This window comes from Microtus pennsylvanicus, chromosome 4 (genome assembly GCF_037038515.1).
Source record: "Microtus pennsylvanicus isolate mMicPen1 chromosome 4, mMicPen1.hap1, whole genome shotgun sequence".
NCBI lineage: Eukaryota > Metazoa > Chordata > Mammalia > Rodentia > Cricetidae > Microtus > Microtus pennsylvanicus.
The window spans coordinates 120,745,358-120,758,542 of NC_134582.1; the positions used below are offsets into that span (position 1 = coordinate 120,745,358).

General features: G+C 35.0%; 1 protein-coding gene across 3 annotated transcripts in view; it reads right to left on the minus strand.

Annotated features, from left to right (window-relative positions):
- Positions 1 to 1,172: 1,172 nt before the first annotated feature.
- LOC142848369 (aldo-keto reductase family 1 member C13-like) overlaps positions 1,173 to 13,185 on the minus strand; it is a 59,642-nt gene continuing 47,629 nt past the window's right edge. For all 3 annotated transcript variants that reach the window (XM_075970290.1, XM_075970289.1, XM_075970291.1), the window contains exons 3-10: positions 12,317 to 12,484; positions 11,408 to 11,524; positions 10,460 to 10,537; positions 9,831 to 9,953; positions 7,004 to 7,113; positions 6,596 to 6,761; positions 2,937 to 3,019; positions 1,173 to 1,459 (exon numbers count right to left, since the gene is read on the minus strand). In XM_075970290.1, the coding sequence (XP_075826405.1) occupies positions 1,417 to 1,459; positions 2,937 to 3,019; positions 6,596 to 6,761; positions 7,004 to 7,113; positions 9,831 to 9,953; positions 10,460 to 10,537; positions 11,408 to 11,524; positions 12,317 to 12,484 (888 nt within the window). In that variant the 3' untranslated portion in view covers positions 1,173 to 1,416. The remainder of the gene's footprint in view (positions 1,460 to 2,936; positions 3,020 to 6,595; positions 6,762 to 7,003; positions 7,114 to 9,830; positions 9,954 to 10,459; positions 10,538 to 11,407; positions 11,525 to 12,316; positions 12,485 to 13,185) is intronic.

The following is a 13,185-nucleotide window of genomic DNA, read 5'->3' on the forward strand; positions in this document are numbered from 1 at the left end:
TATCTACTTTCTAGGGTTTACAAAGATTCTATGGAAAATGGTTGCTAAGATAAGGAAAAATAGCACCTTGAACCAAAGCTGTTGCTCTGGTGACAGCAGTTGTTGCTGATGTTAGTGTACCTCCTGGGCTGAGAGGAAAGGGTAAATTATTTTAGAGAGGATAAGCATAACTTTACTCTGATGAATCTTCAAAGCAGTGGACCAATAGGATAAATTATTGTAATTGGATAATATCAATTAGCCAAAACCAAGTAAATCATTGACATTTCCATAAGAAAATGTGAAACTTCGTTACTCCATATATTTTGATGTTCTGTTGTGGCTGTTTCATTTACTTGATGTTGTAATTTATTATTATGAAGGTAAAATAATGCTCTATGGTCTGTGAAACATGGGCAGGCTCTTTGTGAGCAATATCATGTTTACTACATAATCAAACATGAAGAAATAAATCTGATGCCCAGTTAGAAGCTTCAGCTCTACTGATTAGTGTTTGTGGTAATAAAAATTGCTTTTTATCCTACCAGGGAAGAAAGATAATCATCAATACCACTAATATACAAATCTTGCAGCTTACAATAGTGATATGTCAGCAAGATATACTAGTGGAATAGTGATACAAATGTTATGGAAGTAGCCAACCCCACTTTATTAAATTTAAGGCCTGCAACACAATAAGCAACCCGTACCTGACACTGTTAATCAGGCTAAGAACCTGAGATTAAATAGACCAAAGCTCTAGGGAGAAACCTACTACTGTTACTCTAATAAAGGGACATAGCAACTCCTGATGACATACTTCTGTACCTAAAGATCACTCAACCCCCCTGCCACCTGATGGACCAACACTATCTCAGGAATGTCTCACTGAATATTTCCAGTACTCTGTAATTTGGAAGTTGTGAGGAAACACTGGCACTGTGGGTCAGCCTTTCCAAGAATGCTTCCCCTTCCAGACTAAGAGCCATGAATATGTGCAGTGTGTTTTCTTTTGGGCTCACAAGTCAGATGAGCATTCTCACAAATACCTGGTACTTGCTACTTTGCTAGAAGAGAAGGTATACACACACTATAACCCCTTAAGTTATCATTTCCTAAATTATACACCCAAACTTCCAAAAAAGTTAATTTTTTGTCTCAAAGATTCAAAAGAAAACAAACCAGGCAAAAAATGCAGACAGTATTAAAGAAAGATCTTTATAGGAATTATTGCCATTATTTCAAAGCATAATGAAAATGTAATGATTTATGGTAGACTGGTGGACACGGCTCTAGCTGAAGTTGAGTTGTTAAGCAGTTCAGACTGAGCATAAATGATATATGTTCAGTCGACAGCATCTCGGATGTCACCCAGATCAATATCCATATAGAGGGACTTCGAGACTTGGGATAGAAGTCAAGACAAAGGCATCCATATTAAAATTCATCAGAAAAAGGATATTCCGGGTGACCCTTACCACTAAAATAGAAAAGAAAAATATAAACTATTAATGCTTGGATTCATTTCCATGGTGGTAAATCAGAAATCTAATGCCATCTTTAGACTTAACCATTCAATTTTCCTGGCTGGTTACAGAATCAACTATTTTTATTTTCATAAACTTGGATATGAAGGAAATGTTTTTAACAAAGTAAAACTGCTTTTGTTTCAAATTAAATTCACTTGTCTAGAGCAGACAAATGCAAACAGACATATACTCCTTCCTTTTTGCTTCTTATTCAGTCTGTCAAAGCATAAAAGGAAACATTATGTCTCATTTTAGTGTCTCAATAAAATAAAAAACTGAATATCATATTTAATGAAAGTCAAAGCATTAATTATCACAAAATAATGTGGTGAACACAGCTTATAGGTACTAATTTCCTTGTCAATTCATTCATTATTTATTTACTGACCATTGTATACAATATAAGGTCTTTAAATCAGAACGTCTCTAATAAGATAGATTCCAATGGCTAAAATCAAGCTTAACATATAATTTGTAGATCTATAGATTATCACCATTAGAATGTATAAATTGACAAAATTATTATTTATTATAATACTTAATATATAACAAGAATTACTAAGTACTTGCAAGTCTCTAACATGCACTATTGATGTGAGATGTCCTTCTGTATATGTGTTGCTTTTATTGGTTGGTGAATAAACTGTTTTTTCCAATGGCTTAGCAGAGTAAAGCCAGGTGTGAACTCTGAACAGAAATATTTAGAGAGAGTAGGTGTAGTCAAGGAGATGCCATGTAGCTGCCAAAGGAGAAGTACATGCTGGACCTTTACCCAGTAAGTCGCAGCCTCATGGTGATACACAAAATATAGAAATGGGTCAATTTAAGATATAAGAACTAGCTAGAAATATGTTTGAGCCTTTGACCAAACATTGTTGTAATTAATATAATTTCTGTGTGATTATTCAGGTCTTAGTGTCCAGGAAACGAAAGAGAAGCCTCCACCTACACATTATGTCTTGTCTTTATCTTTCAATTTTCTCTATTAATCCACTATCATCTACTAGTGATGACAACATACATGCCATTGAAAATTGTCTATCCTTTTACATGTCCAAAGAGCAAGAAGTGAGATCAATGTTTTTGTTTATTTGTTTGTGTGGTTTTGATTTTGGTTTCTCAAGACATGGTTTCTTCGTGTAACAGCCCTAGCTCTCCTGGAACTAGTTCTGTAGACCACACTGACTTTGAATGCACAGTACTCAACAGCAAAGGCAGGTAGATCTCGACCTCACAGAGATCCACTAGCCTCTGCCTCCTGAGTGCTGGGATTAAAAACATGTGCCACCACCACCCAGCTAAAAATAATTGTCATAATGGCAGCTTTCAAGAAACTAATGAAATGATTGATTCTATGAACAAACATTCACTGAAAAGGAAAAGACATAAGCTAAAATAAATTCTGACATATTAATAAGAGTGACTTACAATGGACTAGGTGCATATTTTAAATTTTTGTTCAGGCCATCTAGAATTTTCATATCCTCTGAAGGCAGCTCAAATTCAAATACCTATTGAACAATTTGAAACATTTTAGGACAGTGTCTACTTGCAAAATTTTAAAACCCAAGTGAGTCATATTTTATTCTACAAATGCAACTTGTGGATATGCAAAAACCCGTGAAAGTTATTTTATGACATTAAGCAAGATACTCAAGTGATCAAAGGATAGCAAATAAAAGTTAAAGAAAACCACTTTTGAGATCTGTTGAAGCAGTACAATTTACCAAAGGGAACTTTATTCAAAGACCATGGTGCTAGATTTCAAACAATCTAAAGTAAATTTCTGAACCCAATAATTCAAATATTTACGTGAATAAATAGAATTCTTTGTAACACAGTTAAAGGCACAATTTATTCAGGTGTTAATTTTATCATTTCAAAAAAAGAAAGTATTTGGCGTGAATAGGATTTCACTGGCTGGCATTGGGTTTCTTTATATAAAGCAATTTTCTACTAATTTCTAAATTATTGGCACAAATAAATCATTACATCTTTAATTATTTCTTTTTTTATTTTTTAATTTATTTATTTATTAAGGATTTCTGCCTCCTGCCCGCAACCGCCTCCCATTTCCCTCCCCCTCCCTAGATCAAGTCCCCCTCCCTCATGTGCTGGAAGAGCAATCAGGGTTCCCTGACCTGTGAGAAGCCCAAGGACCGCCCACCTCTATCCAGGTCTCCTAAGGTGAGCATCCAAACTGCCTAGGCTCCCCCAAAGCCAGTAAAAAAGTGATAAATAAATAGAAAGAGGAAAAGGGGGTAGGAAGGGAAGGAAAGAGGGGTGGAGACAGAAGGAAAAGCTTAAAGTGTCCAAATCTAGCTACTGATTTATCTAGTAAAAAATCATTGAGCAAACTTTTCTTTATATTTAAAAACTAACAAAATAAAAAAGGATTAATTAGTAAATGATGATAAATAGCACCACTTCTCTTTATAAACTTAACAGGATACATGCAAATGCCTTAATGGAAAAAAGTAAGTTATTAATATATAAAAAGGTCACATAAAATTGTAAATTCTCAATATAGTTACATATTAAAATTCTTAATATTTCAAACTTTCAGTTCTTCCTCAACTGATAGAGAAATTTAGTGTTTATCTAAAAACTTAAATATTTAAACACTGAAAGATATAATCAAGGTAAACAATAATAAATTAAGAAATTCACACATATACAATTTATCTGCACAGAAAATCATATTTTATTTTTATTCAAATCTAATTATATCATTCCCACCTTTGTTCTCCTCACTCTCACATGTCTCCTCGCTAATTTATGATCTTTTTGTTCATTTATTCTACACACACAGATACACACACAAGTACATAAATGCATTCTGCTGAATCTGTTTAGTGTTGTTTGTTTGTATATCATTTCATGGCTGACCAGTGGCTGTTGGATAAACAATTACCCCATCCTGAGGAAGACCAATTCTACAGGTCTTAGGCTCTTAAAATTATTTGTCTGTAGTTCTCTATCTAAGTATGCTACATTATGAGATTTCTTCTTTACATGCATTGGAATTATTTGTCATTGTCCTTTTTCAGGTCTTGTTTAAGACCTGAATTATTGTTAAGTCATATTGTTAAGGTAGTTTGTCATATTTTGAAAAGAGGTTCACATAAATAAGACAAAGAGAATCCACGATTATAATTACTCTTGCTGGCAACACTTCATAGCCATTTAGAACATTATTTAACTGTTTTTAATTTTTATTTTACATAATTTCAGAAGCTGCACTTCAACTAGAGTTTGGAAATAAATGTGCTTTTTAAATATATATGGTATATGATGTTTTGTTCTTAATGAAAAAAGAACATGATATTTAACCACAAAATAAAGGAATGAAGAAACACAAGAAAAAGAAATTTTTGCTAATGAAAATAAACAAACACACACACAGAAAGACAGAGAGAGAGAGAGAGAGAGAGAGAGAGAGAGAGAGAGAGAGAGAGAGCACAGCAGAATTTAGGATAGAATAAATGTATCTGATTTTGTAAGGTAATTAATGTGGAGAAGATATAAATGCTGCAAATTAATTATAACTCATATTATCAAGTCTTCACACTCCATGCAAATGTGCACCTACTTCTACTAATAGGCAATGTCCATATTCTGACTCCTTTAATTTTAACACTTTCTGTCCTTTGTCTATTTCCATACGTGTATATACAGTATTCATGTGTTTTTATATGTGCCTATGTAGGGGTTCACATATGTGTGTATTGTATGTGGAAGACTGAGGTTGATACCAGACTTCGTCCACATAGCTCTTGTACCTTATTCATTGAGGCAGGATCTCTCCAGACCCAGAGAACAACAATATGACAGTTTTCACTAGTCAACTTACTCTTGGGAATCCCTTATCTCTGCCTGCAAAGCTCAATTAAAGGAGTGCACCATACCTACTTGGAATGTGAGTTCTGTGGATCTAAAGTCCAGTCCCAGGTTTGCTTGGCAAGAACTTTAATAACTGAACCATCCCCCAGGTCTTAACTTAGCAGAATATGTGGTAGATAATTATTTCCTAGATTTAAAGTCTTTGCAAGTATTGACTCAGTGTCCTGAAAGAGGAATATGTGAGGAAAGAAAGCCTATGCCATTTGGCTAATAAATGAAAACTATTTGGGGCTAAAGAACATCACAGAAAAGATCAACTGTATCCTGAGTCAGATGGATATCATCATCTTGCAAATATATACACTAGTTCTTTAAATGTACTTGAGAGAACGCAAGATAGATAGACCACTCAGTGCTCAGATATAACTCTAGAAAAATATAAAACCATAGAATAATGAACTAAAATATATACTCTATATTAAAACTCTAGGTTGGACCTGGTTCATTTTTCAATTGTTTTACATAATGGTATAACAAAGTTCTTGTAGTTGAAAATAGAAGGTCAACAATATAGGTTAGTCTTCAATAAAGGAATATGATCTTAGCCAGTAAAGCAACTCATAAGGAATAAATACATCCATATTAAAATATGTGTGCATGATACTAGCTATGGCCTCCTGGTTTAAACACTATCTGAACTTCCTGAGCAGGTTAGAGTCCCATAACACACAGTGCAGCCCACAATCATTCACAAATTCAGCTCCAGGGCACCCTTTTCTAGCCTCTGCAGACACCAGGCATGGACATGGTGCACAGACATGTATGCAGCCAAAACATCTATACATATAAATAAAAATTAATAAACAAAAATAAATAAAATATGTGAATATGCAAGTCAAATACAAAATAAAGCCACAAAAGTTTATCATATGAAAATATCTACCCAAACTTAAACTCTCATTTCATCAAACAATGAAGAGACCCATAGCAAAGCTGTTCACGGTGTGCAGATGACTTAATTCTGAATTCTAAATTTCTGTGCTCTCTCTAAATAGAATTTTATCAAGCTAAGTTGTTATGCTGTAGAGTAGAACAAAACATTTCTGCATGCACCTGAAATCTCATGTGAGCAGGAAATGCTAGGGAGATTCTCTGTGCCAAAAAGTTCCCTGAGAGATTTCAAAGAAGAAAATAGAAGAGAGAGGATGTGTAAGAGTCCAGATGCCCACAGCCTCCCTGGTCACCTGTAAGTTCTCTTTTATCTCATTCTCTTTGTAACTCTGGGCAAGGACCACGATTCCACGTTGAAGATGGTAACGAAGAGCAATCTGGGCCGGACTTCGCTTGTGCTTTTTTGCCATGTCACAAAGAACTGGATCATTCAAGAGAACCGGGGAGTTTGGGTCCACCCTGGAAATAAAGGCCGAAAACTTTAGCTTCAAAAGCTAAGAATTGATAGGAGGCTTCAGAACCAGGGGTCTTCAAAAAAAAAAAAAATCATTTGACCAGTAACTTCCATCATCAAGATCTCCTCAAAAATGGAAATTCTTCTCTCTCTCTTACCAAGTTCAAAATGAGCTTCTGAAACCTGAGTTTATGTTATTATTAAAAAGATTTCACCAATACTGGTGAAAACTCCTTACTGTTCTTACCATCGTTTAGGTCGTTGAGATCCAAGAGCACAGTAGGCAACTAGAACAATGTCCTTTGACTTGCAGTAGTTCAGCAGTTTGCTCTGGTTCAGGTAAAGATGGCATTCCACCTTTAGAATAGAGGGACAAACAGAATAGTATCTAATTATACAAAATACTAGTGTTTATGTAAAAGAGAAGGATTAAATAAGAAAATGTAACATATTTTGATTATCAATATAGTTTAATCTGCATCTTTAAAATTTAATTTCACATCTATATACAAATATGACACAAAAATATTTTTATTATGATAAAATAATTCTATGAAGCGGATCTTGAAGTTCAAATTCAAATTTGGATTACAAAGTGAAAATGCAGTACTGACTTGAAGACATTTCCAAAAATATCTGGGAAATTTAAATATATGCAAGTTCAGATTATGGAAAAATTGCTAATTTTTTTAAATACAAGTCTAACAATGTCTGATCACATCTCCATTTTGGGGAGTTATTTTCTGAACTTTTTGAAGGTGAACACTTAAAGAAACTACTTTGAAGAAGGTTCTAGGAATGTTTCGGAAATAGAGCCAGTAGGTTAAATTACTTGCTGACAAGTCAGACCTGAGTTTTTTTCAATGAAACTCACAGGTCCTCTTCTTTCCTCCTTTAAATGTGTACCGTAACACACACATATGTACACACACATAAACATACACACATGTACATACACAACACAAATGCACACACCCAAATGTAATTTTAAAAATTAAAGGAAATATTGGAAAGATATAAAGTAAACATATATGTAGAGATAGACCCTGAATGGGTGTATTTGTCCATGTGACAAACTGTCACTATTTTGAGATACAGGTTAGGAAGCAGAAATATTCTTCTTCAGTCTATCAATTATTTAGAATGCTTCACAAAAATTATGATAAGAATTTTTTGAGAAAATTAAAGCCATATATATACATATATATATTGGTTATATTGGAAAAGTCACAATTTCATGTTATTATGAAAAAAAGTAATGACCTGAAACAGTATTTTCTATTCAGGAAAAGCTATTAATAGCAGACCAGTTCATGATAGCTAAGTTAGGGAACCAGCATAGCTGCCAACAACAGAGGAAAGGATAGCCCTTATGTGGCTTCTAAGCACAGTGGAAGTTTTTATTTATAAAAATGTATAAAGTTAACTGCATGTAGAAAAATTAATGCATTGGAGATAATCATTGTAAGTAAATTAAAACAGTTGAAGAAAGACGAGTAACCCACTTTTTCTCTTTTCTAAGTCCTAGACCTTGTAGATATATGAAATCCTACATGGACAGATGACTTGAAAATTGAGACGAGCTACTTGGGGAACAAAGAATAAAGAGGAAGGGATAGAGAAGAGTGGTTCTGCTTCTTCCTCCAGATCGCGGGCCGCATTAGTCCATGGGGATGGAAGGAGCAGAACTGGAGAACAAGGTGAGGATGGCTGTGAGTGTGACAGAGACAGCCCTCCAGGAGACATTCTTCAGTGAGTCAGCTCAACTGTATCCCATGTTATAAGGAAAATATAGAACTGGAAAGCTTGAGGACAAACCCAGATTGAGATTAAGTGACATGCTCCTATCACAAGACCACATATGTGACAATAGATTTCTATAGCAAAACTCCCAGCACGAGCCTTCTAGCAGGAATCTGTGCCAAGGGTCAATAAATATCAGGAATCTGGCTAAGAGACAGCTTTTAGATAAGATCAGTTTTCCACACCCAGGGACAGTCTCTAGACGAGGGCAGTAGAGAGCAGGAAGTATTGCTGAAAAGAGAGGGAGTTTCCCTGTACTATGCTTTTGGAAAAAGCTGCCAGGCCATGATAAAGTGAAACCTCTGACTAGCCATCAAGGCCTTCCAGCAGAGTGCAGTGAAGTGGTCTAAGGGCCTGTACCAGGCAATGCTTCCTTTATGTCCAGCACACTGCCCTTTTCTGGTGCACTCTATAAGACACTTTTCTTTTTCTGATCTATAGTTAAATACTTCAACTGCCTGCAAATCTCTTCTTTACTACCATAGCAGCCAGGTCACTACAGTTTCCAGACAAAGATCTTTGTTACATGATGAGCATGTGTTAAATTGTAATAGAGAATATAGGGCCACTCACAGAATACATGCATGCGTTTAAAATAGCTTATAAGAGATGAGGAAGAAAAGAAACGCTCACCTAGAGGTTTTCTGGCACAGAATCTACTGTATGTTCTGCATGTAATCCCCAAGTATAGCTTTTATCCAACATTAATATCACTATGAAGAGACGATCAGTTAAATGTGCATGGTTTGTAGACTTTATACTCCCTGCAGCTATGTCTTTCTTTCAAAATCCCAAGACTGGGCATACTAAGAGGAAAGAATAACCCCTTTGCCTCCAAAGCTGCCCTGCCTACTCATCTCGCTCATTTTCATTCTCTCCTTTCCCTGCTCATTCCATGTTCTTATGACCTACTCACTATAAGTGGGCCCATTTGCCAGCACCTTCACTTGTCTGATAGACTACATTTTCTTAGTTCAGATAAGTCTACTTTGATCCTGAAATACTACTAATGACATCTGCTTCCTGGATCACTTTAAGTCTTCACATTTTGCACCAGTTGGACACGACAGTATGGTCTCCTTTTCACAAAATTTAATACCGCAAAACTGAATTTTAGAATCTCAAAGTATCCTTTGCTACAGTGACACTATTCTTGGAATCTTCTTTTCAATGAAAATAAGATGACTTGAGGAAGGATCAAATGGACTGGAGACATCAGAACAGAGATAAGGAAATGTATATGAGACTAAGGGGCGTGTGACGTTTCTCACCTGGTTGCACACAGGCTTGTACTTAAGCCCAGGCTTATTCAGGATTTTCTCCAGCTGCCTGCTATTAAAGTTGGACACCCCAATGGACTTGACCAATCCTGCATCCTTACACTTCTCCACGGCCTAGAAATGATGGAGTTGTGAAGAGTCATATTTACATTGAAATAAATGCAAAAAGGAACAGTTAAGAGTAAACCATTTTGCTCTGGACATACAGTTCAGTGGCAGAGCACTTGCTAGCAGTGAAAGACCCTGGGTTTGATCATTATCACACTAACATTGAGAAAGTGGCACTAAGGAGACACTGCCCAGATGATCGCTGAAATTGAATGTGAAGAACCCAAAAGAGCGAAGATAATAGAGGAAGAAAGTGACAGCCACAAAGGAATTACTGCATCCTTACTAAGAACCAGATTTCCACACTACATATGTTGGCAAAATACATTCATTCCTGTTGTCCTGAGTAGTTCTTCCTTACACTGCAGTAGTGCATGGCTCTTCTTCACTCTGATAACACACCCATGTAAACATAATGAATTTATACACCCAGAGGCATATACCCCCCTTCCTCAAGCATGATCCGGTTTCCCTCTCCCAGCTCCTCCACTGTTCCTCTTCCAATTGCTCACCTCCCATGTGGCACAGATATCCACTGTGTCCAATAATGTATTCCCATGTTCATCTGCTGGAAATAGATCCTCCCCTGGCTGGAACAGAAACAGTCTTCACAATAATCTGACTAAACACAATTATAATCAAAGCAATAGCTAGAAATAGAACACTAAATGTGTATTAACAAGAGCATCATTCTATGTACTTACATTTACAAAGTGATTTGTATGTGGAAGTATAAGGAGTATTCTCAGGTACTTGAACTAGTTTCTTGTATAAACTGTATATATATATATATATGTGTGTGTGTGTGTGTGTGTGTAATAGTTTTACAAACATATTAGTTATTATTAGTAAACAGTATTCTCACAGGTCTATCTGGAGTCTCCTAACTGTTGTCCATTACTTTGTAACTTCTTATTCATGCTTTTGATGAGAGATTTCTCTTTCACTAAAAATTTTAGTAGACATACAATCCTGACCTCCGGTAATAGTAGATTTCAGTCCTGACGCAAGCCAAATAATCAATATTCTTTTCCTACCTGAACATATTTTGGCAATAGGAAAGTTTGTCCACTAAAGATGATTAATCAAAGTTGTTTTCCAAGCCAATTTTGATGGAGGAATACTTAATGATGCTATAAAAAAGTGATAACCAGAAAGCTTGAACTCTCTCAATGCCACAAGAAAACAAAATGCTTTACTAAAACCTCTATACCTAGTAGTGTAATATGAAAAATGCATAAATAGTGTCATTTTTGAACATTTTCTGAGTCTGTAATTCTAGCAATTGTTTGGACTTCAATTTTATGGCCATTTGCATAATCTATTTGGATTAGATTATGTAATACATAAATTGAATTTACATAAAAATAAAATAGAACTTTATCTTGATCATCCAGAAAAAAAAATGATAACCATGCCATTGTCAAAGTTGATAAAGTCTGACCATTCAAATTGCTTACCTTCATTGGCACTGGGTAATGAAGAATATAGAGGTCAACATAATCCAGTTGAAGGTTTTTCAATGATTTTTCCAAGTTAGATCGAACCAGCTCTGGTCTAAAGAAAGTGCACCAAAGCTATTTACATGAAAGAATGGAAGTAATCCTAGATTAGTAAACAATCCAAATATGGAAGTTTTACTTTATCTAATATAAATGCATTTGCACTGTGTAGAAACTTATAATCAAAAGACATGAAATCCCCTTTGTTCTGTTGTTTTTATTAATCTGACTTACAAATATGAACTTGATCATAAGTTTGTTTTAATCCTTCAAAAATAAAACAAAATTTCTCAAAAGATAAAACTCATATTTTTTACAAATAATATTCAGTCTCTAAGTTAAATCTCACATAGATCAAAAGCAATTATTAATCTAATTATTTGACCTATTTTTACCATTAGAGAAGAGTTAGCATCCCTTTGTTTACATAATTGAACTTAAGCAAAAGATGACATTTTAATGTGTAACAGACACTAATAATTGTACTTTAACCTTTAATATGAATGTTCTCTTTTACTGCTCTTAAATGGTTAAAGATAAAATTAGTATTTGACATATAATAAATTTTACAAAGCTATCAAGGAGATAGAGAAAGCCACAATTTCATAGTTCAAGCTGAATTCACAGCCCATGTTAAAAATGAATTGAGGTTTGGGAAAGAAAAGGACTTCAGAGTGATATATTTGAGAACAATGGGAAGTCAAAATCTTTTTTTTTTTGCTTTTCATTAACTCATCTACAAATTATATGTAATAAAAATTGTACTGGTATATATATTTTATCAGTTAATTAATGATCCAATTAATGTTTGCATGCCTACATCACATTTCAGTTCATCTGTGCTTCTGAGAACTACACACACAATACCTTTGTAGTGAGGAATATGTCTTCTCTCTTCAAAAGGCCAGCTGCAATCTTGCTTCGAATAGCCTGCCCTACATCCTTTTCTGTTTGATACACATAAGCAGTATCGATGTGGCGGAACCCAGCATCTAGAGCTAAATTTATAGCCTCCAGTGGCTTATCTTCAGGAACCTAAAGAGTAAACAAAAGCAGAATTTAAAGGCATGTAAGAGAGGTTGAAATGGATGTAGTGGACAAAAAGGAGGAATTTTATATTCCTAGGTCATTCTCATGCTACTTTAATACCTAACAAGAGACTGGTTTCCTGGCCACTGATATTTCACCTCCTGTAAAACTTAACAGTATCCACAAACAGTAACTATGAAGATCACAGACACAGAGGTGATTTCAGGAGCCTTTCCCCCATATCTAGGATAGCTGAGCATTTGAGGTAAGAGGTTTCAACCTACATTCACTGAGTTCTTCCTGGATAATAATGAGAATTTCATATTCCTTAACTCCTTCATATCCATGCAATAATGATCAATTATTTGCACCAGAGGACCTCAAGTAGACCTCTAATTCAGTGATTATTCTATAAATGCTTACAGAACTGAGTATATAGAAATAGCCCCTGTTGTAATTTATGGGGTCACAAGTACAATGAACACAGGAGAAATGTATTTGGAACAAAACAGGTAAGAGATACAAATTCAGTGCAGCATCATGAGTCTTCCCCCAGTGAAGACTTTCAGGAGATACTGAGCTTTGTTTTTATGCATCAAATTGTGACAATACATGGAAAATCTCATCTGTATAGAAAGTTGTTCCTAATTTGTAAGGGATTATTCATGTTAGGTTATCAGCCCTTAAAACAAAAGTTACATTGTTTA